This window comes from Dipteris shenzhenensis, chromosome 26 (genome assembly GCF_047967505.1).
Source record: "Dipteris shenzhenensis isolate YYH24624 ecotype China chromosome 26, Dip_SZ_1.0, whole genome shotgun sequence".
In the NCBI taxonomy this organism is placed as follows: Eukaryota; Viridiplantae; Streptophyta; class Polypodiopsida; order Gleicheniales; family Dipteridaceae; genus Dipteris; species Dipteris shenzhenensis.
The window spans coordinates 51,339,190-51,366,416 of NC_141621.1; the positions used below are offsets into that span (position 1 = coordinate 51,339,190).

At 43.1% G+C, this 27,227-nt stretch overlaps 2 protein-coding genes across 4 annotated transcripts in view; one reads left to right on the plus strand and one right to left on the minus strand.

The window, feature by feature from the left end:
- Window positions 1–27,227, minus strand: part of SEC10 (exocyst complex component sec10) — a 106,395-nt gene that overhangs the window by 36,371 nt on the left and 42,797 nt on the right. For all 3 annotated transcript variants that reach the window (XM_087397432.1, XM_087397433.1, XM_087397431.1), the window contains 4 exons: window positions 18,175–18,260; window positions 17,665–17,838; window positions 16,896–16,949; window positions 16,678–16,806 (listed from right to left, as the gene is read on the minus strand). In XM_087397432.1, the coding sequence (XP_087253558.1) occupies window positions 16,678–16,806; window positions 16,896–16,949; window positions 17,665–17,838; window positions 18,175–18,260 (443 nt within the window). The remainder of the gene's footprint in view (window positions 1–16,677; window positions 16,807–16,895; window positions 16,950–17,664; window positions 17,839–18,174; window positions 18,261–27,227) is intronic.
- LOC147885244 (uncharacterized) lies at window positions 1,731–4,256 on the plus strand. Its single transcript, XM_087397973.1, has 6 exons — window positions 1,731–2,551; window positions 2,648–2,770; window positions 3,032–3,193; window positions 3,324–3,545; window positions 3,672–3,783; window positions 3,975–4,256. The coding sequence occupies exons 1-6, from the start codon at window positions 1,731–1,733 to the stop codon at window positions 4,254–4,256; spliced, it is 1,722 nt and encodes a 573-aa protein (XP_087254099.1).

Sequence of the window (27,227 nt, forward strand, 5' to 3'; positions counted from 1 at the left end):
AGTACATGTGAGACTCCTCTGTCCTCGAGGTACTGGTGGATGAAACATACAGTGTCATCAAGCGACCTCATGAAATCACGGTGAGTCCGTCTATACTAAGGGAGTGGAGGTGCTACCCCCCTCTCGAACACCAGGTAATGTTCTAGACGCTCGCTCTGCTGAACTACCTGTAGGAGCCCGGACCACAGTCGGCTCTAACTGGAAAGCATCAAGGTAAAGCGGCAATATCCCAGGTGAATCTGCTAGTTCACCTTCCTCCATCCATTTCGCATCGAGTGATGGGTAATTTTGAAATTTTACCAAGTAGCGACAGATAACTTTACCCTTGAGCTTTCTATCTCTGTGTGCCAGAATCTACTCTGGGACCAAAAGTTCATCCTGCTCTTCCACTTCATGCTGTACCTCATCAGGTAAATCCTCGGGAATATCTCCATGATATTGCTTTAACAAGCTCACATGAAAGGCATTATGTATCTTCTAATGCGGAGGCAACTTCAACCTGTAAGCTACCTCGTTTATCTTTTCAGAAACCTGAAAAGGACCATAGTAACGCATGTTCAGCTTTGTGTGCAACCCTTCCTTGCCTTTCTTATTTTTCAGCCTTGCCTTCTGATAACGCAGCAAAACCCAATTACCTTCTATGAATACCAATTCCCTGCAGTGCTTATCTGCTGCTCTTTTCTGCTTGTCCTGACTTCTTTGCAAGGCATATTTGATCTTCTTGTAAGCCTCTTCAAGGCTTTCCACAAAACGATTAGCTTCGAAGATTTTCTCTTTTGTATGCAAAATGGGAGGTATCTTCCTAGCACCTTTCACTATTTCAAAAGGTGCTTTACCTGTGGATGTGTGCACCGTATTATTGTAAGCATATTCCAACAAAGGCAAATAATTCTCCCATTTGCTTTTGTGGTCTGAGACATAGCATTTAAACATATCCAAGATGGTAGAGTTTTCCTGCTCCGATTGTCCATCACACTGAGGGTGAAAAGATGACGAAAAATTCAGCGTAGTGCCCATATTTTCAAACAGCCCTCTCCAAAAGAGGCTGGTCATCCTCGGATCTATCAGATTATGGATTCAGACATCCCATGATACTTGAAGACATGTTGCAGAAACAATTTGGCCATTTGATCTGTTGTAGTTTTCTTTCTTATTGGCACAAAGTGGGCTTGTTTGCTAAACCTGCAAATTATTGTTCACAATCCATCATGTCCAGTAGAAGTACGTGGAAGATTAAACACAAAATCCATAGCTATGGTTTGCCATGGTCTATCCGGAATTGGCAAAGGGTGTAACAACCCAGGTGCCTTCTATCTGTCAAACTTTGCTTTTTGACAAACCATGCATGTTCTCACATATTCTTCCACATCTTTCCTCAAATCGGAGGCCAGGTTAAGAGTGCTTGCCATGCCATTCCAGAGGGGATCTTCTTCGCATATGGAGGTACCTCATCCAAATTTGCTGAGATTCGATTCCTCGTCCATCCCATGATCACAGATCAAGTTCTTCAAGCTAATGTGTTGGTTGAGCAGAAGAAGTTGGGCATAGAGGCAACCGTATCTCTCACATCATCCCAGTCAGATACCGGGAATGTGGAGTGTTCTCACTCACAGCAGGAGGGGCATGGGTATACTCCATCTACATCAACATCACAAGTTCATGGGAGTGCCTCTACTCAGCCTCTACATGGCACCACTCCATCGGCATCCGTATCAGTTGGGCTGTCCGCTATGCCATCAGCTCCTCCACGGCCTCCTGCCAAGAAGCCGCGTGGTCCAGCAGCTATCACTCCGAGAGTTACTCCTATACAGGCTGCTTGGGCACCACGCCTGAAGCAAGAGTCTGCAATTGCAGAGGAGCAGTTTTTCTACGCTTGCAATATTTCCTTCAATGTTGCAAGGACTCCTGCCTACAAGAAGTTTTATCATGCACTTATAGCTGCTGGTAGAGCAGGAGCATCATCCCTTACACCTGCTAGTTCTGAGACTCTCCGCACCACACGTTTGAAGAAGCAGGTGGGATTAATGAAGAAAGACATGGAGCGACTCAAGGAAGCTTGGAGTCGGTATGGATGCACCATAGTCTCCGATGGATGGAGTGACACGAAGAGGAGACACATGATTAATATCTTGGTCACTAGTTGTGTGGGAAGCATATTCTTGAGGGCGGTTGATGCCTCACATGCCGGCCTTCACATCACCGGAGAGTGGATATGGGGTCATATTGAGGCAGCCATCAAGGAGGTTTGTGAGGATAATGTGGTGCAAGTCATCACCAATAATGGCTCCAACTACAAGAGAATGGAAAGTCTTCTTGAGGAGAAGTATCCCAAGATAGTATGGACACCTTGTGCCTCACACTCTCTTGATTTGATGATGGAGGATATTGGAAAGCTGCCTTGGGTGTCTAGTGTGGTTGAAAAAGCAATGCAGCTAGTGACTTATATCACTCGTAAGCCACATACACTGGCCCTATTCAAAAGGAAGTGTAAGTGGGAGCTTATGAGACCCTCAAAGACACGCTTTGGCTACATCTTCCTGGTTCTTAGCAGGTATGATTCATTAATCATGATTCAATTTTCATCATTCAAAAATCAATTCCTCAAATTATTCATTGTTTAAATTTGTTTAAACTTTATCATTTGTAGGTTGGTTAAGACCAAAGAGAGCCTTCGTCGCATGATGACCAATTCAGATTGGCTGGATTGGAGTGACTCGAGATTGCTTGCTGGACAGAATGTCGAGGGGATTGTATTTGACAATCAGTTTTGGTAGGAAGCCCTTTGCATTCAGATGTCCATAGAGCCCTTGTACTTCGTGCTTCGACTCTTTGACCATGAGGGTTATACTATGGGCTTGCTATACGAGTTCATGCTGAAGCTTCGAAAAGCAACGGAGGATTGTCCTATTGAGATCCTCAACCAGAGCAGGTACATATAAGTTCAAACTTGTAAGTTTAACACTCAGTTCTCCTAGCTCTAGCCTCTAACTTGATTCCTTTTGGTAAATTTTCAGAAAGGATGACATATTAGGAATTTAGAGGAAGAGATGGATTGGTTTCATAGGCCAATCCACACTGTTGCACATATGCTCCATCCCTTGTGGAAGGAGCCTGCTAAATGGAATGATCGGGTGCTTGTGAACGGATGGACCCAATACTTGGAGAAAGTATGCGACTCATCGGTCCAGAATAGGTGAGGTAGCATGGCGTACAAGTTTGCAGCCTGCTCACTACTAACTTCTAAGTGCTTTCAACTTTGTATTATCATTTATGATTTATCTAATTATTTATATTGTCTTCTTCTGTATTGCAAATTGCAATAGCATTGAAGAGGACATAGTGGAGTTCCGCAATGACATGGGTCATTTCTCCCGTGCAATTGCCAAGGAAAGAGACAAAAGGCTGTTGGCTCTTACTTGGTGGGAGAAATTGAATCCCTCATTGCAGAACTTAGCTCTCCGCATCCTTTCGCAAGATTGCACATCAGGTCCAGCTAAGAGGATATGGAGCATATGTGCAGACATACACACCAGGAAGAGAAACAAGTAAGTTCTAACTTCTTATAGTTCTTATTTATAGGCTATATAGTATAGCGTCAAGCTTGTAACATTTTGAAAAACAATTCTTAAGTCGTCAGAATTGACTTCTTTATGCTTTGTAAACTATGTCAGGTTGAGCGTGGAGCAGCTCAATAGGTTGGTATATGTAAATGCCAACCTACGTCTACTTGAGAAGTACAGGTCTGCAGATGCCATCGGTAGCATCGAGTGGAAGCCCAAGCAAGTCAATCCTCACAAGATCAGCTAAAACCTGTCAACATGTCCATCATCCAGCACAGTCGAGAGAATGACGATGCTTACGAGTTCCTGCGACAGGATATGCTTCGATTCCGACGTCAAACACGTTCGATGGCTCGAGCTCGTGCACCATGAGTACGTGCTGCTACTGTTGCAGAGGATACAGGGACACCCCAGATTCATGGTTATCAACGTCGAGCACGAGCCTCACGAGGGGGATCACAGGTATCTGTTCTTGCATCGTCATCCCGAGGACGTCGAGGCAGAGATGAGCCAGAGGAGGCGGCGGCATTGATAGACAGTGCGGACTCAGAGGACTCAGATCAATTGCGAGCCCCTACTTGGTTCGAGGGTGGCACTTTCTCTTCATCCACAGAGGATGTAGATCCATCTGTTGATTCCAGTGCTGATGATGACAGTGATGAGGCAGCAGATCTTGGAGAGGGCAGCGGTCCCTAGCTCTAGAGAGTCGAGACTAGACTCTAGAGTGTACTGTGTACACTGCAGTTGTTAGCAGCCGGCTCGCAGGCGACGGGCTTTGATTATATATACAGTTTACACCATACAGTTACCAGTATATCATTATGGCATGTTACATGTATGATGTAAACAGTAATACATAATACATTTTGTTATATTTTGAATCTTGAATCTTGAATCTTGAAATTTGATTCTGAAATTTGAATTATAAATTTAAAAGTTTATTGTTTGAACTATGGGCCATGGCATATGCTAGCAACCATATGCACTTGCAACTAATAGTAATTTATAAACTGGAAGGTCTATGTCTTTGTAAACCTCAATCTATAGGCTGCGTGACGCATCTTTTTACTCTTTCAACTGTGTAATATGTGTGTGCATTGTGTGCACAATATGGATATCTAAGAGCTCTTTTGAGAGAGAGAGAGAGAGAGAGAATCTGAAGACAATTATTTATGAAGTATATATAACTTCTATAAAATATAGTATTTTTAGGCGTTTCTGGACGAAACGCCTGTAAAAATCTAGAAACGTTTCTAGAAATGTGTTTCTAGAAACGTTTCTTGTGACACTGATTCCCTTATATCCTACATATGGAGGAGCATGACTTTCCATTATGACTTTCTGTCGCATCTGATCAGTGACACGGAGTTGTCCATGCATCAAAATAAAACCCTCTTTCAACATATAGTGATCATGCCTTTGACCATCAGAAAGCTAATCATAAATAGTTGAAAAATCAGCATCATTAACATACTGATCTTTCATCACATCTAACACATTGTTGTAAGCAATGCTCACTACTGAAACACTGGGTTTCTTGGAGACTGCTCCAGGCTGTGGTTTCCTGGAAAGTGCATCAGCCACGACATTTTTGTTAACCGGCACATGTACAATTTGAAAATGAAACATTGAGAGAAAGTTAACCCATCTCATGTGCTTTTCAGATAATTTTCTCTGCGTGAGAAAATATCTAAGTGACTGATGATCTGTCTGCACATAAAAATCAGCTCCAAGAAGGTAATTTTCCATGTGGTCAAAGCATGTATCACTGCTAACATTTCCTTCTTGTATGTCTGCAAGTACAATTCAGCATCTTTGAGACCTCTACTCTCATATGCAACCACTCTGCCATCCTGCATCAAAGTGCCTCCTATGCTGTTCCCACATGCATCACAAGTTACAGCAAAGGGTTTTGCAAGATCTAGCAAGATAATAACGGGTTCAAAACACAACTTTTGCTTCAGCTCTTCAAAAGCTGCATTTTCCTTTGGTTCCCACCGAAACAGTACAGCTTTCTTCTGTAAAGCATGCAAGGGAGAAGCAATTTCTGCAAAGTACTTTATAAACCTCCGATAGTATGAACACAACCCAAGGAAGCTTCTGACTTCATGCAAATTTTTCAGAATTGGCCAACTCCTTATGGCCTCAACTTTTGCAGGATCCATCTTGACTCCATCCTTTGACACTATATGACCGAGAAAATGAATCTCATGCATAAAGAACTCACTTTTCTTGGTGTTTATTAACAACTCGTGTCTTTTCAACTCTTGAAACACAATAGTGAGGTGTTTCCTGTGCTCCTATTCATTTTTAAAGAACACAATGATATCATCGAAGAAAGTGCCCACAAACTTTCTGTGTGCTCTAAAAATTCTGTCCATCATTCTATTGAAAGTGGCAGGTGCATTTGTCAAACCAAAAGGCATCACAAGGAACTCATATAAAGCCAAACGAAGTGCGAAAGGTAGTCTTGTAGACATCTTCAGGCCGTATCCTTATCTGATGATAATCACTTTTAAGGTCAATACAACTGAACATTGAGGAACCTTCCAACCGATCCAATATATCATCAATGCGCGGAATTGGAAAACGGTTCTTAATTGTGACTTTATTCAAAGCCCTATAATCAATACACATTCTCCAACTGCCAACCTTCTTTTGCACAAGCAACACAGGGGAACAATAAGGAGAATTACTTGGCTGTATTAATCCCTTTTCCAAGAGTTCCTTCACTTGTGACATTATCTCTTCCTGTTGTGCCTTACTGACACGATAGGGAGGTATATTAGGCGGTGAGCTTCTAAGAATTATATCAATTTGATGATCCTCGGGCCTCTTGGGAGGTAATTCTTGAGGAAGTGCATCTAAGAAACAATCCTGAAAATCTTAAATAAAAGCAGTCCTTTCTCTATCTAAAGCAGAAAGAATAGAGCCTTCCTAAACTGATTGGCTGTCCTCTTCGACAAAAAACAAATACGCTGAAATATGACATTTTATTACATTGGAAATACAAGAAGCTGAAACTACAGGGATGGACTCCCCTTTCAACTTTACATCAAGTACATGATTTTTGCCTCTATGAGTTAAAGAAATCTTCTTGTTTCTCATCTGCACATCAGCTCCCACCCTCTACATCTAGGGCATCCCAAGCAAAGCATCACACTCTAGCAAAGGCATAATGTAGAAGTCCTCTGCATCCTGATATCCCTGGATATGCATCCTCAACTTGCCAATGATAGGAGTGACAGGTGTGTTGAGTTCAGGGTTGGCCATATCACACATGCCTGATGGTCCCATTTCCTCAGGCTTGATGCCAATCATTCCTGCCATATCAGAAGTTATGAAATTCGCCTTTGCCCCAGAATCAAAGAAAAACAAACAATTCTAATTTGTTATTTTTCCCCATGCTCTGCACATCTCAGTCTTTTTCGTTTCCTCTTCATCATGTGCATGTGGCAAACTCCCAATCACATCTGGAAGAAGTCCTGCGGAAGGTTTAGGCCTTTTGCCCTTCCGATCAACATGTTTATCATCATTCTTATCATCATCTGACCTGTCTCTTTTCTTGGATAGGCAATCATAAGAGCGGTGTCCCTCTCCTTTGCATATAAAACATTTGTTTTGCTCCAGGAGTGACTTTTTCTCTTCATCAGATAACTTGGTACGGGGTTATTTATTAGGCTGTCCACGCCTTTGACCAGCTTTGAATTGGGCTTTTCCTCCCTTTTGAAACGGTCGTTTGCCATAATTTTTATTTTCAGATTTGATGTCCTTCTTATCCTAGTGTTTGGCAGCCCGTTTGCTGTCTTCTTTCTTGCTGTCCATAAAGCCCAAATTCTTCTCCTGCATCCATGCATATGCTGTCCTTGCATTCTCAATTAATTGAGTCATAGAACCCACCTTGGTTTTGATGCAATAATCACGTAGCTCACTAGGCAATCCACAACACTACCTCTCTATTTGCTCTTTCAAAGAAACATGCCTGTAAGAGCTCAATGACAGCAAAACATCCCAAAACCTCTAAGTGTAATCATCAAGATTCTTGCAAAGTTTGTATGACAAGTCATGCCAGTGTGAAAGTACTTCAACGTCAAAAGTTGGAGTAAGTCAAGTAGAAGAGAACACTTGCTTAAATTGCAGCCAAGTATCAGATGCATCTCCATGAAGCATAAGGTTGGTGTACCACTTAAGTGCATTGCCTTTCAAAAATGTGGCAATCTTCCTCATCTTGAATGCTTCTGTAAACAAACCCCCAAGAAATGCAGCATCAAACTGTTGAAGGAATGTGAGGGCTTTGTACCTGTCCTGTACTCCATTATATGTCTCAAACTTGACATGAGAACCACCATCCTTCAATTCTTTATATACATTTGATGTTGGCTGTCCCAAAGATGGCTGTATTTTTGCAGCATTCCCTTCACTAGGGAGAGCCATGCTTGGCTGAACATTAGGCATGGGAGCATGTGATGTGGCTTGCATGCCTAGCTGCATTCCCACATTGTCATACATGGCTTGCTTTCTATGCCCAGTTGGTGGTGAAATGAACATAGCATCAAAGATAGAATCTGTACCAAAATATTCAGGTTGCTGCCTCGAATATGGCTGAGGTGGCTGAGCCACATTTATGGACTGCACATTATTATTTTGAGGAGTAGAAGTATCCAAACCAAGGCCTTGTGCTGGCTGCTCATACTGTTGCACTCGCTGTACTTTTTGTACCTCTTTCTCAAGTGCTCTTTTGGGGGATTCCTCTCTCTTGGAAGTCACTTTCTGAGTCATTTTTTATGGCTGTCCCTCATGGGAAACTGATGCATGAGTGTGCTGTCCGCCATGAGAAGCTGATGCATGTGTGTACTCACTCTTTCCGTGCTTGTGCTTTCTTGATTTCTTCTTCTTCTTGGCATTTGTTTGCACAATCTAAGCCAAGTTTTGAGTCAGCTGAGTCAAAGCAGTCACTGCACTTGCAAGCTGTGCATTCAACATAGTAGCATCATCTGACTCGCTGCTAGAAATAGTATCACCATTGAGCTGAGTTGTAGCTTCATGTGAGGCCTGCTCAAAAGGCATTTGTTGTGCTCCCTGCATCTGTACACTAGCTAGATCATTAAGGCTTTCCAGCCTTCTCCTTTGAGGAGTTGTGGAGCTCTCTTGCTCATGCGTACTCACCATGTTTATGGCTGTAATATTCAGCTGTCAAAAAGTGCAGCAAAGATATCCTTCCACCAAACTACCGAGGCTCACCTCTTACGGAAGAGTGTGCGGTATCCCGACAATGGAACCAATGAAACCAGCCTCTAATCACTCAGACGGTAGTGGAACTAAACCTTTAATCACTTCAGCACTTATTTACAGCTCACAAAGCATATATCACAACCATTAACCATTGCATGATCACCATTTGGCATCTACCCATTTGTTCACAAACAAAACCACTGAAAAAGGGATGGAGGCTAGAATGCCCATGCTCAACAAACATAGACAAGTGCACCCGATTGGCCCCAAACACCGTGGCACCCCTTTCAATATTTCTTTATATTTCACTGTGAAATGATTACAAGTTGCATCTGGGAGACGTTCCCTGCAACTAAGCACGCAACCCCAATTCATTGAGCCTTCACAAGGCTTTCAAGCATAGAACACCATCACATAAGTGCACTTAACCCATAGGCTCAATCCAAAGGCATTCTCTTTTCTGAGTGCAATTCCATTGGCTGTCCAGATGCAATCACACTGCACCCCAGCTGCACTCTCTTTGAGTGGTTTCCAAATGGCATCCACAAAGCTTTTCAAAGCTCCAAATTAAAATCAGCAAAGTACCCAACCAAAGAATGACTCATGTAGCACTGCCTAAGCACCTGTGAACCAAGAAAGAGGCGGCATACGAGGCCAACCAATAGCTTGTGGCAAAAAGAAATTGTAGCAACAAAATCACAACTCACCAAAACCTGAAAACTCGAACCAAGTCCTCAATCGCTAAGAGGGCATAGTAGCCAATGCCCAATTGCATTCTCGACCAAAGAGGAGTGCAAAGGCATGAAGAAAGAGCATTGACAAGAGCAGACGAGCAAGAATTCCACTGAAAAATATGAAAAGAAGCACTTCTGTCACGAAGAAGTCGGAGTTCTTGGACTCAAAAGAAGTGTGCTTCAGAGAGGAATGCATTGAGAAGGTTTTGGAGAAGTTTCATCACCGGAAAGTCCTCCAAAGCTGAGAAAAACCAGTCAACCAGCACGTGGGACCACTCAAAATTCAACAAAAAGCTATAGCTTTGCAAGAGGAGAGACGCAAGAGGCTGTAGAAGCAAAGAGGTCCAGAAAAGCCACTTTTGCAAATTCAACCAGCAAAAGAAGCGCTCAGCTCTGCCCGTTCTACTAACGTACGGAGGAAAATTCATATCACTGCGAAGGAGAGGCAGAAGGGAAGTCATCGAGGAATCCAAACGGGAGTCGAGGAATCCAAACGGGTGAGGAATTATGAAGAAAAACGAAATTTAGCTGAAAGAGGCTGAAAAACCAGTCCAAAATCTCAACAAATGGAGAAGATGAAAGAGAAAACCACACATGTGAAGTTTAGAAGGCCCAGGAAGGTCCAGGAATGGCAAAGAAGCATGTAGAAGGCACTAGAGCCACCTAGAACTCTAGAGGGGGCCACTGAAGGTACATGGCCCTTTAGGGGGCCCATTAAAAATGCAAGGGCATCATTTCCCAACAACCACTCTTTTAACTCCTTGGGATGCCTTTGGGCCTAGGGATTAATTACGCTTATGTGCTAGGCACCATGCTGCGCTTAATTACACATTATTAAGCCCACGCTTGGACTTTTAAAACCAAAGTTGTCACAGTCTTGTAGTACATTAAAGTACTTAGAATTTGACGCCCCCGTGACAGCTATGATAGGAGAGGAGAGAGAAAGAAAGATGTATTGACGTCCTCGGAAGGCCTCACAGGCCTATGGAACAAAGTACCGCAAATGAAAATGAAAACTCAGACGAGCCACAAGGGCTGAAGCAAAGGGCTCACTAAGGCCCTTGCTGAGTGCTAAACAAAAATCTAAGAGACAAAACTCAGTAGCCGAAACCCGGCATTGTGGTAGCTCGTTGGTAGATATGCATCTGTCGGGTTGTCTCTTGCGGTGGCGGAGGGCGTGGTCTCCTCAACCTTTGTATCCGAGAGAGATATGATATGATATGATTGTATTAACGTCCTCGTGAGACCCTTCAGGATCTATGGGACAGTGATCACTATCAACAAGTAGTGATTGTTTACATCCATTGAAAGAAAATATCATAAATAAAAGCATAAATGTGCTATGCTGTGAGTACTTCTTGTGCTAGCCTGTGTGCTAGACCAAGTATTATGTTGCGATATTCTAAAATTTCCTTTATGTAGCTGCCTAGCTCTTTGGCTGGCCACTGCAGTAGGGGTTTCAGGTTGCTTCTATTGCCCCTATAGCATTCTCTGATTTGCGCATATGCTCAACATGTTAGAAGTACATGTTGCTCATTTTCTACTTCTCCTGCGGGGCAGATTTTACACACTCTTTCCTCTCTTGGTACCCTGGGTCTTGCCCATCTTCCCCTCTCCACCTTGAGATCATGTGAGCTGGTTCTGATTTTGCAGATTAAATGTCTTTTGAATATTGATGTGTCTTCCCCGAGGTATTTCTGCATTCCATCGGATTGATTTCCTGCTTATAAAACTGCATTTTTGCCCCCGGTTCTTGCCATAGCTTCTGTAGCATTCTCTGCGTCACTAGCTCCCTGATTTCCCATGCATCTTCGGGGATATCAGCAGAGGTTATACCCCATAATTCCATCCATTTCAGCCCCTCTTTGTGCCATCCAACGCTTCGCGTAGCTTCCATTGCTTTGTGAGGTATCCTATTGGCGTCCATCTTTCCAACTTTGCTGAGGTATGCCATGAATTGGCACAATGGCTCTCCTTCAAGAGGTATCATACCTGTCTCAACCAACAAGATGGGGTAGGGAGAGAGAGAGAGAGAGAGAGAGAGAGAGAGATGTATTAACATCTGCGGGAGGCTTCGCGAGCCTATGAGACAAATGAAGAGCCAAAAGGTAACTCATACAAGCCACTAAGGGCTGAAGCAAAGGGCTCACTAAGGCCCTTGCTGAAAGCTAAAGTGCTAAGCTAGTGAACAAAGTAGTAGGGTAGCAAAAAATCAGGAGAGTGTCGGATGCTCAGAGTTAACGCTCCTAATGCATGCCCAAATTCCATATATCCAGGTAACCTAGTCGCTCTCTGATGAATTGCTACTATATTGCATAGAGAGAAATTGAGGTGACGATCCAAATTACGGTGCCACGTGGTTTTATTGGTATCAGAGCTTGGCTACAGTGAAAGAGTGGATGATCTCTATATGGATTGAGCAGGTTCCAGTGCTATCAGAAAGCAATGCAAATCTGGGCAGCGTCCAACTAAAAAACACTTGCAATCACTTCGTTATGCTTGCCCCAATTTTGTCGCTTCTCTCAGGGAAGTAATTCATCACGCTATGCACGCGAATTGAACGCTATAGGCAGAAATTGATACGACCAGTTTCATGGGTATCATGCACAGAAAACCCATGTTGGGTTTACATACTAGACCACAATCAAGGTTTGATAAAGGCCTAGTTAGTTTAATCAAACTGCAACTAGTTAACCAGCGTGTCTTTTTTCCTTTAAGGGCCATGGCAAGTTAACTAAACCAGACCAGACCACACTTAACCAAACTAGACCTGAGGTACAGTTAACAATTAGGGAAAAAAAAAATAGTTTTACCTGTCAGTCTGTATCTATCAATTTTATCTGTCACAAAACAAAAGCTATAGCAGAGATTCTAAAGGAGGTTGCATACAAATTGCAACTGCCAGAGCATTGGAAGATTCACAATGCCTTTCATGTGAGTCTTCTAAAGAACTATCAAGGGCCAGAGCCTACAGAGCCTATAATGGAAGATCCACCAGAAGTGAAAGAACTGGAAGAGATCCTCCAGCCAGAACAGATTGTGTACCCTACGGTATGCAAAGGGCACAAGGCAAGGTATTTTACAGGTACCTTGTAGAGTTCAAGAATTACTCCGCATTGAATGCCAAGTGGATGGGATGAAGACATGTTGTCTAATTATCCACAAGTTATGGATATTTACAAAGAGGCTTTTCAATTCAGGTCAACTGAATAGAAGCCGAGGGGATTGTAGGCTATCTCATGGGCTATCCATAGATGCCACTTATACCTTGGTATGAGCCTTGTAGGCCTAGTTATAGTCAGTTAGGACTATTGGTACAGTTAGTTTATGTACCAACTAGGTCACTTAGGACACTTAGTCCAATTAGGGCAGTCTAGGGTTTTGTTATGTTGGCTCTCCCTTGAGCCTCCACACTTCAGTTTTGCAGCAATCTATTACAGCATCTCGTTTTTCTCCATTTTTGAGCTTCCATTGCTTCCAACACCCAACAGTGGTATCAGAGCAGGTCGGGAATCCATTCCCTCGGCCATTGACAGCTTTCCCAAGCTGTTTGGCAGCCTCTAGAGCCCTCATTCTTGCTGGTCTTGCTGGCTTTCACACTCCCACGAGTGTTTGAGACCTTTCCAAGCAATTATGTTGCGAAAGATCTCATTCTGACGCGAGAAGATCGCATTTTGGAGCAGCTACCGTGAAGGAGACGCATTTTGGAGCAAATCTGAGCAATTTCTGCAGAAAAAAACCTAATTGTACGGACCTATCAAAAAATCTATACAACCATACGGACCTGCAGAAAATCCATACACCCATACAGACCTGTCAGAAAATCCGTACACCTGTATAGGCACTGTCAGAAATTGCGTCAGAAAATTCTGTATAAGTGCGTCAAAAAATTCCGTACAACTGCATCAGAAAATTCTGTACACTGCGTCAGCAAGCATTTATTGCAGTACGGACTGCGTCAGCAAGCATTTACTGCAGTACGGGAGCTGCCTCAAGGTGCGCGCCGGTCATTTTTTAAGTTTCTCAGCATTTCAGAGCTGCCTCGAGCTGCGTGCCATCATTTTGGAGTTGCTCGAGCTGCATGCCAGTGTTTGGAGCCATTTGGAGCTGCTGAATTGATCCGGAGACTTCTATTTGAGCCCTTCCCTCCTCATTTGGCATCCCTTTGCCTCGAGCTGCGAGCTTCTCTCCATTGGATCTCTTTTACTCCATTTCTACGTGCTCTCCTCCTCGCGGCAGCACTTCTTTTGCTGTAATTCTCATTTCCAGCCCTCATTTGCTCGCTTTCAGAGCTTGTCACTTCTGTTCATCATTGGGTAAGCCGTTGTTGCATTGGCTTTTTCCAATTTCTCCTTCATTTGCATTTTGGAAAGGCCTCATGTTGCCTTGGAAGGCCTCGTGTTGCCTTTGGGGATTTTTCTTACAACAGGTACACCTTGGGACAGCAAAGTCTTTTACAGACATAAGCTTTGAAGCTTGGGCAGTTTTTTTGGCGCTTGATTCTGAGAGGTTTCCTTTCTCTCATTTGCTTTGCCAGTTGGATTTGCCTTGTACTTCACCACCATGTCTGGTGGCAAAGATGATTTGTTTGGGCTGATTGGGGCCGATGACAAGCTTGATGGCACCAATTACCCCATGTGGTCATACATGATAGGACATGTTTTGGTTGCCAAGAATCTATGGCATATTGTTTCAGGTTCTGAGGCCAAGCCTACACGCACTGTTACTGGTGCTACACCTGCAGCCTCTGCTTCTTCAGGTGATGGGTCTTCAGGTGATGGTTCTACTGCTACAGCCAAGACTCCTGCACCTGCTCTAGGTGCTTTGCCTCCTTCACAGAAGCAAATTCAGTGGGATGGTCGTGATGCCAAAGCACATGCCTTGATTGCTCTTTCAATGAAACGGGTTATTATCCCTCATATTCGGTCTTGCAAGACAGCTAAGCAAGCATGGGATCAACTTGCATCTTTGTATCAGGTGTGGAATGAGGCGAGGGTTGCCTATCTCCGCAAGCAATTGAAAGATTTAAAGCTTGATGAGGGTGGTAACATGCATGCCTATCTCACTAATGTGAAGGATTTGAAAGAGCAGTTGGCCAACAATGATGAGATTATGCCTGATTCTCAGCTGGTTTCTAATACCCTTGATGCGTTGCCTGATTCATATCAAGGCTTTGCTACTACATTGAGGTTGGTTGCAGGGGGTGATGCCAATCATTTCTCATTTGACCAGCTTGTTGATCTTCTTCTTCAGGAGGAGCAAAGTCGTGTGAATCGCAATGCTACTATGGCTAGTGATCAAGCATTTGCTGCCCGAACACAAAGGTAAAGGCAAGGTTTCAGCTGGAAAGCCCTCTCATTCCCATGCTGATCATTCCCATGGTGTCTCTTCTTCAGGGGATGACAAAAAGAAGAAGAGATGTAACTACTTCAGGAAACCTGGACATGATATTTCTGAATGCAGGAGGCGCATAGCATCTGAAAAGAAAAAAAAAGAGTCTGGTCTTGCAGTATCTAGTTCTTCTAGTGCAGAAGATCAACATGAGTCCGCTAATTTCGCACAAGACCACATTTGGTCTTTCTTGGTTACATGTCAGTATAATCCTGATGTTCATGATGCTTGTATGGCAGTTTCAGATATTCGTGATGCCTGGTTCTTTGATAGTGATGCTAGCAAGCACATCACTTCCTGCAGAAAGTTATTCAGCTCATTGGAGCTTACATCTAAGGGGGGCAGTATCACATGTGCCAATAATGCATCATATACCGTGAAAGTTATTGGGCAAGTTGCTCTTACTTCTGTCTCTGGTGGTATTGTCACTCTAGAGCATGTGCTTTATGTTCCAGGCATTCGAAAGAACCTCATTTCTATTTCAGCCATTGCTACATGTGGCTTGTAGGTTATTTTTTATGGTGTGAGGTGTGCGGTGTATGATGTTACACATGCCTGTACCCTGGTTTTGACTGGCACATTGTCTAGCGGTCTTTACACACCCACAGAGACTAGGATTAGTCTAAAGCTATTTTGCATGCAAAAGCTAACAGTTGAGAACTTCACCAAAGGCATATGACCATGGGTGTTGGAAGGCCCCAGAAAGACCAACCCATGGTATGAGTTTAGATAGTAGCTAGAGTTCTAACACTTGGCACTTGCCAAGAGTAGAGAGATCATCTCTCTTGTAATCTTAATCATTCACATATGAAAATCAGCCTGAGGATGCTGGCTATGAGATTTGTAACAGAGAATTTCTCACATAATAAAGACCTTTCAGTGGGGGGGTGGGGGAGCCGGGGGTGGTTCTGGGCCCTAGTGCTGTGCACAGACAGAGAGAGAGAGAGAGAGAGAGAGAGAGAGAGAGAGAGGAGAGTTAAGCTGTGAATTGCTACATTATTGCGTAGAGAGAAATACGGGGTTTCATTGACACACTGTGTACCCATTTTGTATATGGTTTTGTCCACCATTGGCTCAATATGTACTACGGTTTCTACTCTCTCTTTAGCACTGTTCATTGACTGGTTGCACATCTCTCTCTATACTATACACACTAAGGAAAGAGAGTTGGATTTAAATTTAGCACTGTGTGATTCCTGAGCTACCTCTTTATTTATCTTCCATTGTGCTACGCGCATTTGGCTGTAGCAAGCAACCTCCACCTCTGTTTTTCAACATAATCCCCATTTATGTCAGTCCAAATAACTTCTTCATAAAGGTGTATTCAAGGTATATATGTGTAAGCAACAGCCTAATTCGCTACCACAATAGTTGCTTGCAACATCTTACCTATGTCAACGACTTGGACTCAAACGCTGAGCTACATTAACTAAGTTCCATTCGTCATCTGCATGCGAAGAGCTCCATCACTTAAGGTATCTTCAGTCAACGATGTTGGTCCTTACTGGATGAAGTTGCACTCAGTTGCCTAGTTTTATTTCAGGTAGTTAACCTGGTATGTCCTCGATGTATTGGGCCAATAAATTCCCTTCTTAAATTATCACAGTAACCTTGATATCTAAGCAATGAGGACATAAATACTTCTTTTTTACTACTGACCAGTTTACCAATCTTTATTCCTAACAAGCTTTGCCACTACTTGTCAGAACAGTTCAAGTCCACTGTAATTTCACCATGGAATTGTCTAGTAAAGCACCTACCGCAGATGCAGCTGCTGCAGCTACTCTTCGACTAACACTTGTGCCAATCACAAAACGTTCACGCAATGCTGCAGCTTCATTCAGTGCATCTCTTGCTCTTTCCAAGCCATCTGTAGTATACTGGCTGACCTGCATGGTATTTAAGATGAGCATGTAGAGTAACAAAGAAGTAAAAATACCAGACAAACTATTAAACAGAGGGATTGCAGAAGACTTACTTGATCGAGCAAGCATGTAAAAATGGCTCTCACATTTGTTGCTAATGGAATGGGCTGAGAAACAACCCGATTTATATATCATAAGATCTCTAACATCGAATATTTGCCTGAGAAGCTAAATTATAACCAGACTAGAAGTTGAGGTTCAACAAAACAACCTAATGATTCCACTCCATTCAATCGAGGGTAGAACATCGCAAAACATGTAAAGCATTGTCAGCCTAAATGCAGTGAAATGAATATCTACTTATATTTGTGTATTCGTATTCAAACCAACGCAGACAATTTCTGAACAGGTCTTTATTTATTTCTTCAAGGATTACAAGCACACTCAAATATGTCAGGGGCTGCATTTAAATACAAAGCTAACCAAAAACAATCCTAAATTTTTAGTCCCCAATCACAGCTGTAATGAAACAGATTTCGAGTATCACTTCGCCTTTGCTAAAATAACAGCAACAATCCTCCAAACTCACATCAAATCAAAAACTCTTCAAACCCAGGGGGACAAGGCAATCTAAGCCCCCCCCCACCTAAACCCCTGCCCACCCAACCCCAAAAACAACACACAAAATCCACCCCCCCCCACATCAGGAAAGAAGGAAATTTCCTCATTCAAACGCAAAGCTCCTACGTCACTCCCCCAAAAATTTCAGTGTATGTGTGAATCCCAAGATGTAAATGTCAATACAAAAGTTTCTATTAGTTATCACTAAAGGTCCTAGTCAGTAAACAAACAAAGGGCACACAATCAGAGAGTGGAGTGCACCAGAGGTGTTAATAGACTGCATCGCTGTACCGCCTCTTCATTCCAACGTACAAATTCAGTCACAACACTAGTGGACATAGGCTGGAGTGAAGGAGCAGGTGCCACACTTCTGTTTCGATGGAGTGTAGCTTGCACATCAACTTGTGGTGGTATTGCAGATCTCAATTCCATCAACTGACACAAAAATTGGAAAAACATGTAAACTGTATTGTTGCCCAAAGAAATTGTTAGCTTTTCCCAACTCAATAAACACTAAGAAGTTCACAATCACAAGTTTCCCAAGATTGCAATCCATTGTCTGTAAACCTAAAAACAATGAATATTAGCCGTTTCCGAAACCTTATCCACTAAGACAATGAAAACACTAAACTTCACACACAGAAGTGCAGATTCTGCCGGCAAACAAGTCAATGTATACCCAACATCTTCTAATTCTTAGAAGAAAATATTATATCAGAAAAGCTAATTACCAAGTCCAATTTCTTACACAATACAATCACAATTACGAACCTTGGATTGGAAAAGCTGATTGAGAGAAGCCTGCTCAAGCTCTGGATAGTCTTCTCTGTGATTAGAAAACAAGGACTCAGCAAGACCTGCAACTTATTAGATCAATTAAGCTGTCCAAATCTTCATCTTGCACAAAATTCATAGCTTAATAAAATAGAAAAATGAAACGGACGTTCTATCCCCTTAACATATGGAAGGGCCTCTTACAGTTAAGGATGAATCAACTTATATCAGCTTTGCATGCACAACAATGCCCTAACAGTTACGTTAAGAATTAAAAACATAGCAGGTCACCAGTCATTCAACATGTATGGTCCATATATACTAAAGTCTGGTATTAAGAGTACTGTTCACATCCTTGCACTTCGTTTTATTATTCTTGCTTTTACTCTTTCATAATCTGGATGCAAGTCGCAAGTAAATTCTTTCACAAACATAGATTATTGCCTTCCACAACACAATTTTCAGAGACAGCTACAGAAATCTTGCTTGACATTAGCAAGCCATTTTTGCAATTCATATACATTTTCCAAAACTTATCACAAATAAGGTGTAGAAAAATTCCAATAAACAAGAGAAAGTGGAAAACAAGACACATGTACCACAATGAGCCACCAGAGAGAGAGAGTCGAAGATAGTAGCCGTCACGTCAATCTTGAGTAGTAGACCTAGGACTAAGTGTCCTATGTGGCATAAAAGGCACACAATAAACTAAGTGCCTATACTAATGCCTACAAGGCACATACTAGGGCCTATAGGGCATCACTAGAACTCGGAGAAGATGGCCTACAAACCCCCCTCCATGGTATGGGCTGAAGCATTCTGGAAACGTCTCAGAATACCTGGTATTTTCTGATCGTGGTGGCACATGTTCATCCAAAAGGATATAGCCACCTATGAATGTACAAGGTATGTCATATCATGTAACAAAGGGAACCAAGTGTAAAGCCTGGCAGAAGACTTCGAACTTGGGACGAGGAAGTGCCTTTGTAAACAGATCTGCTATGTTGTCCTCTGTGGGAAGATAGGCCAACTCTATGTCTCCTGCTGACAGCCACTCCCGAACATAACGATAGTAAACTTCAATATGCTTGGTACGCGCATGAAACACTGGGTTACGCGCAATGGCCAAAGCACTCTGGCTGTCAGTGTAGACCAGAGTGAAGGATGTCTGGCGAACACCAAGATCAACTGTCGAAGCCAAACACACTCTACTGTAGCGGTGAAAGCTGCCCTGTACTCAGCCTCACAGCTAGATGTGGCAACTGTTGGTTGCTTCTTGCTAAGCCAAGAGATACATGAATTGCCAAACAAAAAACAATTGCCGGTATGTAACACTCTGGTGTCGGAACATCCTGCCCAATCGCTATCCGTGTAAGCATGCATGGTAAGTGAGCCCTGATCACCATAGAAGAGGGCTAAAGTCTGAGTGCCTTTTAGATATCTAAAAACTCTCTTCACTGCCTGCCAATGCTGTGAACTGGTCATGTGCATGAATCTGCTAAGCTGAGATACTGCATACTGTAAATCAGGTCTGGTGTGACATAAATAAATAAGGCATCCAACAGCCTGCTGATAGAGAGTGATATCACATGGTGGGCTCCCATCATGAGCTGAGAAAGGTCCACTAGAGTAGAGATTGGCTTGCAATCCTCGAACTGAAAACGATCAAGGAGCTGTCCAATATACTTGGATTGTGACATCATGATACCCCCCTCAACATGAGCAAAGGGAATGCCCAAATAATAGTGGAGCTGTCCCATGTCTGACATTTCAAAAACCTGCTGCAAATCAGCCTTGAAAGCTGCAATATGCTGAGTATCTGGGCCCGTGATGAGCATATCATCCACATATAAAATCAGCACTAGAAAATCAGATCCACTCCCACGGACATAAAGAGTGGGTTCTGTGGGGCTATTCTGAAAACCAAGGGATAGTAAGTGTGCATGATTTTTGGCATACCATGCCCTGGGTGCCTGCTTCAAACCATAAAGGGCTTTTCTAAGCCGGCATACCTTGTTTTCAGAATTAACAACCTCAAAGCCAGGAGGTTGTGTGACATAGACTTCTTCCTGCAGATCCCCATGAAGAAAAGCAGTTTTGATGTCAAGCTAGTGCACTTGCCAATGACGATGGGCTGCAATGGCAATGACACATCTAATGGTAGTAATCCTGGATGTGGGAGCAAATGTCTCCTCAAAGTCAATGCCTTGTTGTTGGGCATACCCTTTTGCAACAAGACGAGCTTTGTGGCGATCTATACTACCATCAGATTTTCTTTTTAATTTGTAGACCCACTGGGTACCAATGGCATGCTTGCCGAGAGGGAGATCTACTAATTCCCATGTGTCCTTTTATTGCAATGGATTGTAACTCAGCTCTCATTGCATCCATCCACTCTTTGTTGTCAAAAGCATCTTTATGGCATAGAGGCTCTTCATTGCAAGCTGTAGCAAGGAGTGCAAACTCAAGAAAGTGACCATGCATCTGTCTATTCCTTGATCTTGTCCAGGCAGCAAAAGGCTAATCTTGTTTGTTGTCCCTCAATGTATCAAGAAGCCATATGGGAACTTGCCTTTGTTGTTTATTGACAGCTCTTTCTTCAATCACTGCATCATGAATAGTGGGATCATTTTGTGCTGGAAGAGAAACTTGCAAATCAGCATGGGGTAATGGCTGATCATTGCTTGTTGGGGGGCCTGCAGGAGGCTCATGTTGCTGGTCAAAGTCCTCTTCTGAGAAAGACAGAGGTAACCAAGATTCAAAGGCATCAAACATGGCAACTTCTGGCTTAGCTTTGCAATCCACGAGAGGAGAAGCCGAATGTTCAGCAAAGATTACATCCCTACTGACAATAATCTTCCCAGTATTTGGTTGGTATAACCTATACCCTCTGCTCTCTTGACTGTAACCAATAAATATACATTTGATTGCCTTATCATCAAGCTTATGTCTCAGCTGAGATGGTACATGAACATATGCAAGAGACCCAAAAACTCTCATGTGTGAAAGTGGAGGCTTCCTGCCTTTCCATGCTTCATAAGGTGTAATAGTCTTCAATGCCCTTGTAGGTGATCTATTCAGCACATAGTTGGCACACATTACTGCATCATATAACTAGATGAATCCAGGAACATTCCCAAACTCATCCTCTAAAAACACAACATAGTGCAGTTTCAATCTCACGAGAGTCACTCATAAGATTAAAAACCATAAACTCCATCACGCATAGCAGGGACTAGCTACTATGACATCCCCACTGACGTCATCAGTGCCCAACACTGGGTGTAGACCATAGTATAAAAGTATGCTCTCACACATACAAATCCATACACCCACACATACTTGAGCATCCATTTATACAAAGTCTTCGTACTGAGTTTCTGTCGGCACTCTGGAGGTGAAGGGCAAACTCAGCCATGACGAAGGCTAGCACTAAAGGAGAAGGCTAATCAAAAAGTAGTTCAAATCTCTTCATTCAAGCTACAACTGCTTGTGAAGTCTAAACGATTTCATTTTAGTCTCTCCCAAACGAGCATCTAAATCTAAATCTAGCTGATAGGGCAACGCACCATTTAAGATAGAAAGAATCATCGCAATACCAACACGTCGCAACTTGGACGAAAACTTCACAAGGTGAAATTTGCATGTCCGCTAATACGACAGAAGCATCAAGCCAAAATTTATTGGGCAAAGACTTGGCCTTAAGCATGCATCAAGCCAAAATTTATTGGGCAAAGACTTGGCCTTAAGCATGCATCTGGCCATCTCCATAGTAGACCTGTTCTTCCTTTCAGGAACAGGATTATGCTGAGGAGTGTAAGGAGTAGTGCATGAGTGAACAATGCCCCGTGAAGACAAAAATGCATCAAACTCCTTTGACATATACTCTCCCCCCCTATCTGTGTTGAGGGTGACAAGCTTGCATCCTCATTCATTCTCAACCATATTCAGCCACCTCTGAAAGCATAAAAACACTTCATATTTGACTTTTAAAGATATACCCAGCAATATCTTGTGAAGTCATCAATGAGAGTCATAAAATATTTGTACCCCCCAATAGCATTTGTCCTCATTGGGCCACAGACATCACTGTGTACTAGCTGCAATTTGCTTTGTGAGAGTTTTTGACAATTCTTTTGAAAAGGAAACCAATGCATCTTACCCAAAAGACAACCCTCACACACATGTTTGGAAACTGTGTGAGTTTGAGGTACATTATTAGCCATTTGCTGTGAATGTAGCTTTGCAAGAGCTCTATAATTGAGATGACCCATTCTCTCATGCCAAAGATGAGTTTCAGCAAGCTGTATCACGAAGATCATAAACTAGGCATCTGTAGCCATCAAAAATCACTCTCAAACCTGAAGTGGCAATTGCTGAAATTGAAATCAAGTTGACTTCAATTCCAAGCACAAAGAGAACATTTGTTAAAGTGACAGGATCCAGGTGCATCAGCTAAAGAATGAAACAATTGTCTGCAAGATGTGACGTGCTTGGAAGCACCACTATCAAAATACCAAGACTGAGCATCATTAGAAGTAAAGAGTGCATCAACTTTGGAGGCATCAAATGAGCAATGGACAGCCCATGCCCAATCAATCCTGGAGAGCATGTGCATGTGAAGCATCTGCTGGCTCGTGGGATTCAATTGCATGTGAGGCATTAACTGTCAATCCTGCTTTCTTTTTCTCCGAAGCAATGCGCTTTCTGCATTCTGAAATGTCATGTCCAGGCTTGCGACAATATTTGCATCTTTTCTTCTTTGACTTATTTGCTGTATTTTTAGATGCATGGGAGGAATTGCAGCTTCTATGCGCAGATTTAGGCTTGCCCATAGGCTTGGAAGCCTTGCCTCTTCCTCTCTGCTGTGAAGCAAATGCATGATCAGGAATAATGACTTGTCTATTAGCACGACTTTGCTCTTCCTGCAAAAGCAAAGTGACAAGCTGATCAAAAGAGCAGTGGTCTTGATTACCCATGGCCACTAACCGAAGGGTTGTAGCAAACCCTTGATATGTATCGGGCAATCCATTCAATGTGGTACTGACAAACTGAGAATTTGACACCACCTCATCAATATTGGCAAGTTGTTCCATGAGGTCCTTGACCTTTGTCAGGTAGGCATCCATAGAATCACCTTCATTCATACTGACCTCCTGCAACTGTCTTCTTAAAATTGCAACATGTACCTCATTGCGAATCTGATAAAGAGAGGCCCATTTGTCCCAAGCATCCTTTGCTGTCCTACAAGACCGGATGTGTGGAATAATGATTCTCTTGCATGATAAAGCAATACAGGAATGTGCATTCGCATCTCTTGCATCCCATCTTGATTGTTCCTATGTTACGGGAGCAGTAGCAGGAGTTCTAGAAGACAAGGCATCAGGAGGAGTACCCCCTGCAGAGGAACCAGCAATAGAGGCAACCACTGTAGCATTGGCTGGCCTCAGATTAACCCCAAAAACAATATTTCACAAATGCTTTGCAACAAGAATATGTTTCATGAGATAAGACCACATCGGATAGTTGGTGCCATCCAACTTATCATCTTCACGAAGAATGCCAAATAGATCTTGATTGTTCCCAGCCATTGCAAATGTGATACCCTGAAAAAGACCTGAAAACCCAAAAGCCTCAAGGCTATCACTACAAAGAGCTGGCTATCCAAAAATGACAGCAAATATCTGTAAATAAATGTTCTGCAAATTTCTAACCCAAATCAAAGGGCAAATGCAAATCTGACCCAAATCTGACTGTGTCAGGCAATGTTCACTACAAAACAGCAAATCTGGCAAAAGCCCCAAATTTAATGAGGGAAAATAGGCCAAAAAGAGGACGAATGTAAAAAAGTCCCAAATTTTGCTGAGATTTTGCAAATGTGAGCCAATGTATAGTAATCTGACCCAATGTCCTGCAAAAGTGACTCAATGTTATGCAATCTGACCCAATGTATTGCAAACAAACAAGAAATTGCAGACCAAATCCCAAAGCCCCAATGTTCTTGCAAGAAATTGCAACCAAAGAAGGTGAAAAGAGCTGAAAGCCCCAAAATTGCCAATGTCCTGATTCACAGCCAATGCCAACAAGTACAGATTCTGACAACAGTTTCACACATGTGAAACTGTACGGAATACCTAGAGTAGGTACAGGCTGTACGAATAGGTACGCTCTACGGGATCGGTTCGGAGCATGTACGTCTGCTGTACAGAGCACTATACATTTGTTGTACGGGTGCATGTAAGGAGCAAGTACGATGCACAGTGTACGGAATGTAGTACAGAACACTTACGAGACCTGCTGTACGACTGTACGAAAGATGTACGACGCAGTACGAAAGATACAGCGCAGGTACGTTGTAGAGAACGCAGGTGCGTGCTTTGTGTGGGCTACGTGTACGGGCGTCTGGATCTGCAGTATAAAAGTAGCGATAGATGGCCATGGGTACTGCAAAGGGCCTCGAAACAGCTGCAACTGGAGCCTACAAGCAGTCGCCTCAGCCTGGGAACAGCAATGAGGCACTTTGTGGCGACGAAAAAGCTATGGAAGCCTTGGACAGCTGTTGGAGAAAAGACGTACAGGATCCGTACGTATCTGTACGGACTGTAAGGAAAAAGGGGCCTAGGAAGCAAAGAAGGTCTGGGGACAAGAAGCAAATCTGAGCTCTGATACCACTGTAGGATCGATTAACGAGAGAGAGGGAGAGAGAGAGAGAGTCGAAGATAGCAACCGTCACGTCAATCTTGAGTAGTGTGTAAAAACAAAGTACATAGTACTTGTACCGAGACCTAGGACTAAGTGTCCTAGGTGTCACATAGGACTAAGTGTCCTATGTGGCATAAAAGGCACACAATAAACTAAGTGCCTATACTAATGCCTACAAGGCACATACAAGGCCTATAGGGCATCACTAGAACTGGGAGAAGATGGCCTACAGATTCACAATCAGGTGCAGGGCTACTGGGTGCAGCTAGGAAGATTCGCCATCTACTATAAGGTGCCTGAAAGCTACCAAAAGAGAAGTCGCCTGCTTTCCTGAAGTTGTTCCAAGGTCTTCAAAGCCTCTTGAATAGTCACTTTCCTCCCAGCAGCCGAACAGAGGTCTCAAAACCTTCAAAAGCTTTACCTTGCTACAGACAAACTTTAAGTGCGCCAGGAAACAGCCAGGGTTGGTTGTTTTGCTAGTTTCTATCCTGACAGAACAATTTTAGAGCTGCTAGGACAGGCTTGGTTGTTTCTATCCTGCCATGGTTAGAATTGGACAGCCACGTAATTATGAGGATTGCCATGGAATTTTGCACTCAGCTGGGATGCCTATCTAAGTCATGAACTGATTGCAAAGCAAGGTGGAAGTGCCTATGAACTGAATATTCAGTTGGCTGGTTTTGGATAGTTGCAAAAAAGTGCTTTTGCTGTAATTTGGTTGCCTTTTGAATAAATACAAAGAATTACCAAAAGAGGGCTAAGTTTTAGGGCCAATCTTGTAGGCCATTCTATGGGCTATCCATAAGTGCTACTCATTCCTTGGTATGTGCCTTGTAGGCCTAGTTATAGGCAATTAGGATAGTTGGTACAGTTACTACATGTACCAGTTAGGACACCCTGTTCTAGGGTTTTCTTATATTGGGTGTCTCTTGTACTCTCTCATTCAGTTTTGCAGCAATTCATTACAGCAGCTCGTTTTTGCCTCCATTCCTTGTTTTCTTGAGCTTCCATTGCTTGCCCTAGTCTACAGTGGTATGAGAGCAGGCCAGGGTGTCACCCTCTAGGCATTTCCAGCCACTCCAAGTCCTCTCGAAGCCATTGGGAGCTGTTTGGCAGCCTATTCCTCTACTGGTCGGCATAGTTGCCAGCCGAAACAAAAGGAAGAAACGGAAACGGAAAAAACCGTATCCTTTCTTTGAAATTAATATTTGCTAGCTTTCCCTTTCGAGTGATAAAGACTTATGTCATTTTCATCCCAATTGACTTGTGGCACTGCCTTCTTGAGTTGGGTAATCTTTTCCTCATCAATGCATTCCTCTTCCTCTTCCATTTCAATCCCCCAATACGTGAAATCTTCTTGCTACTTGCTATGGTTTGCTGCTCTCGTATCTATGTATAAACATCACATTTGTTGATCTTGTTGTAATTTCCTGTCCCATGGATTTGAGCTGAGTGGTGACAATTTCTAGGACCTTGGCTACAAGTTGTGGTGCAAGAGTTGCAGTATTGCATTGCTGTAGGACATCTTGGATTACCTCTTGTCTGCCTTCATTCTTCATTTCTGAAACTATCTTCTCCGGAGAAGCAATGCGAAGCTTTGCATCTCTGAGTTCTTGTTGTAGGAAGTAGATCCGCTCATGTGGATCAAGCTTTCTCTAAAATCTGTGAAAAGTCAAGGCATAGGGAGAAGGTGTCGACGCCATGGCAGCGTAGGATGGCTTCTTGTTAGCTGGAGGGAGAATGGAGAGGTTGGAAACGATGGAGAGGAAGAAGGAGGATGAGGAGGTGAAAGAGGATGGAGAGGTAGAAGAAGTCGGAGAAGGATGAGAGGTAGGAGGATGGAGAGGTAGTAGGATCAAGAGGTAAGAGAGAAGAGGTAGTGGAGGGATGGAGAGATGAGAGCAGGCTGAGGATGGAGAGCAGCTGCCAACCTACAGGATGGAGAGGATGGAGAGCAGGCTGGAGCCTGTAGGATGGAGAGCAGCTTGCAAGATGGAGGGATGGAGAGGAGAGCAAGTTGCGGGTGCCAAGGCCCAGGAATCAAAGATGGAGAGGCTGGAGAGCAGCAGCACGAGAGGCGGCGAAAATGACGACAGGAGGCGACAAATCGACGAAAAACAGTTTAATCAAAAGAGGGCAAAAAATAGTGATTACGAAACGGCGTTTTTGAGTTCCCATTTCCAGGCCAGAAACGGCCATTTCTGGTAACTATGTTGGTTGGCTCATTTTCCTAGGCATTTCCACACGTGTGAGCTTTCAAGGCTTCTCCCAGCTTTTCTATCGCGAAAAACTGCATTTTGGAGCTCCTGCTGTAAAATTCACTGCATTTACTGGTGCTGTAGCTGTTG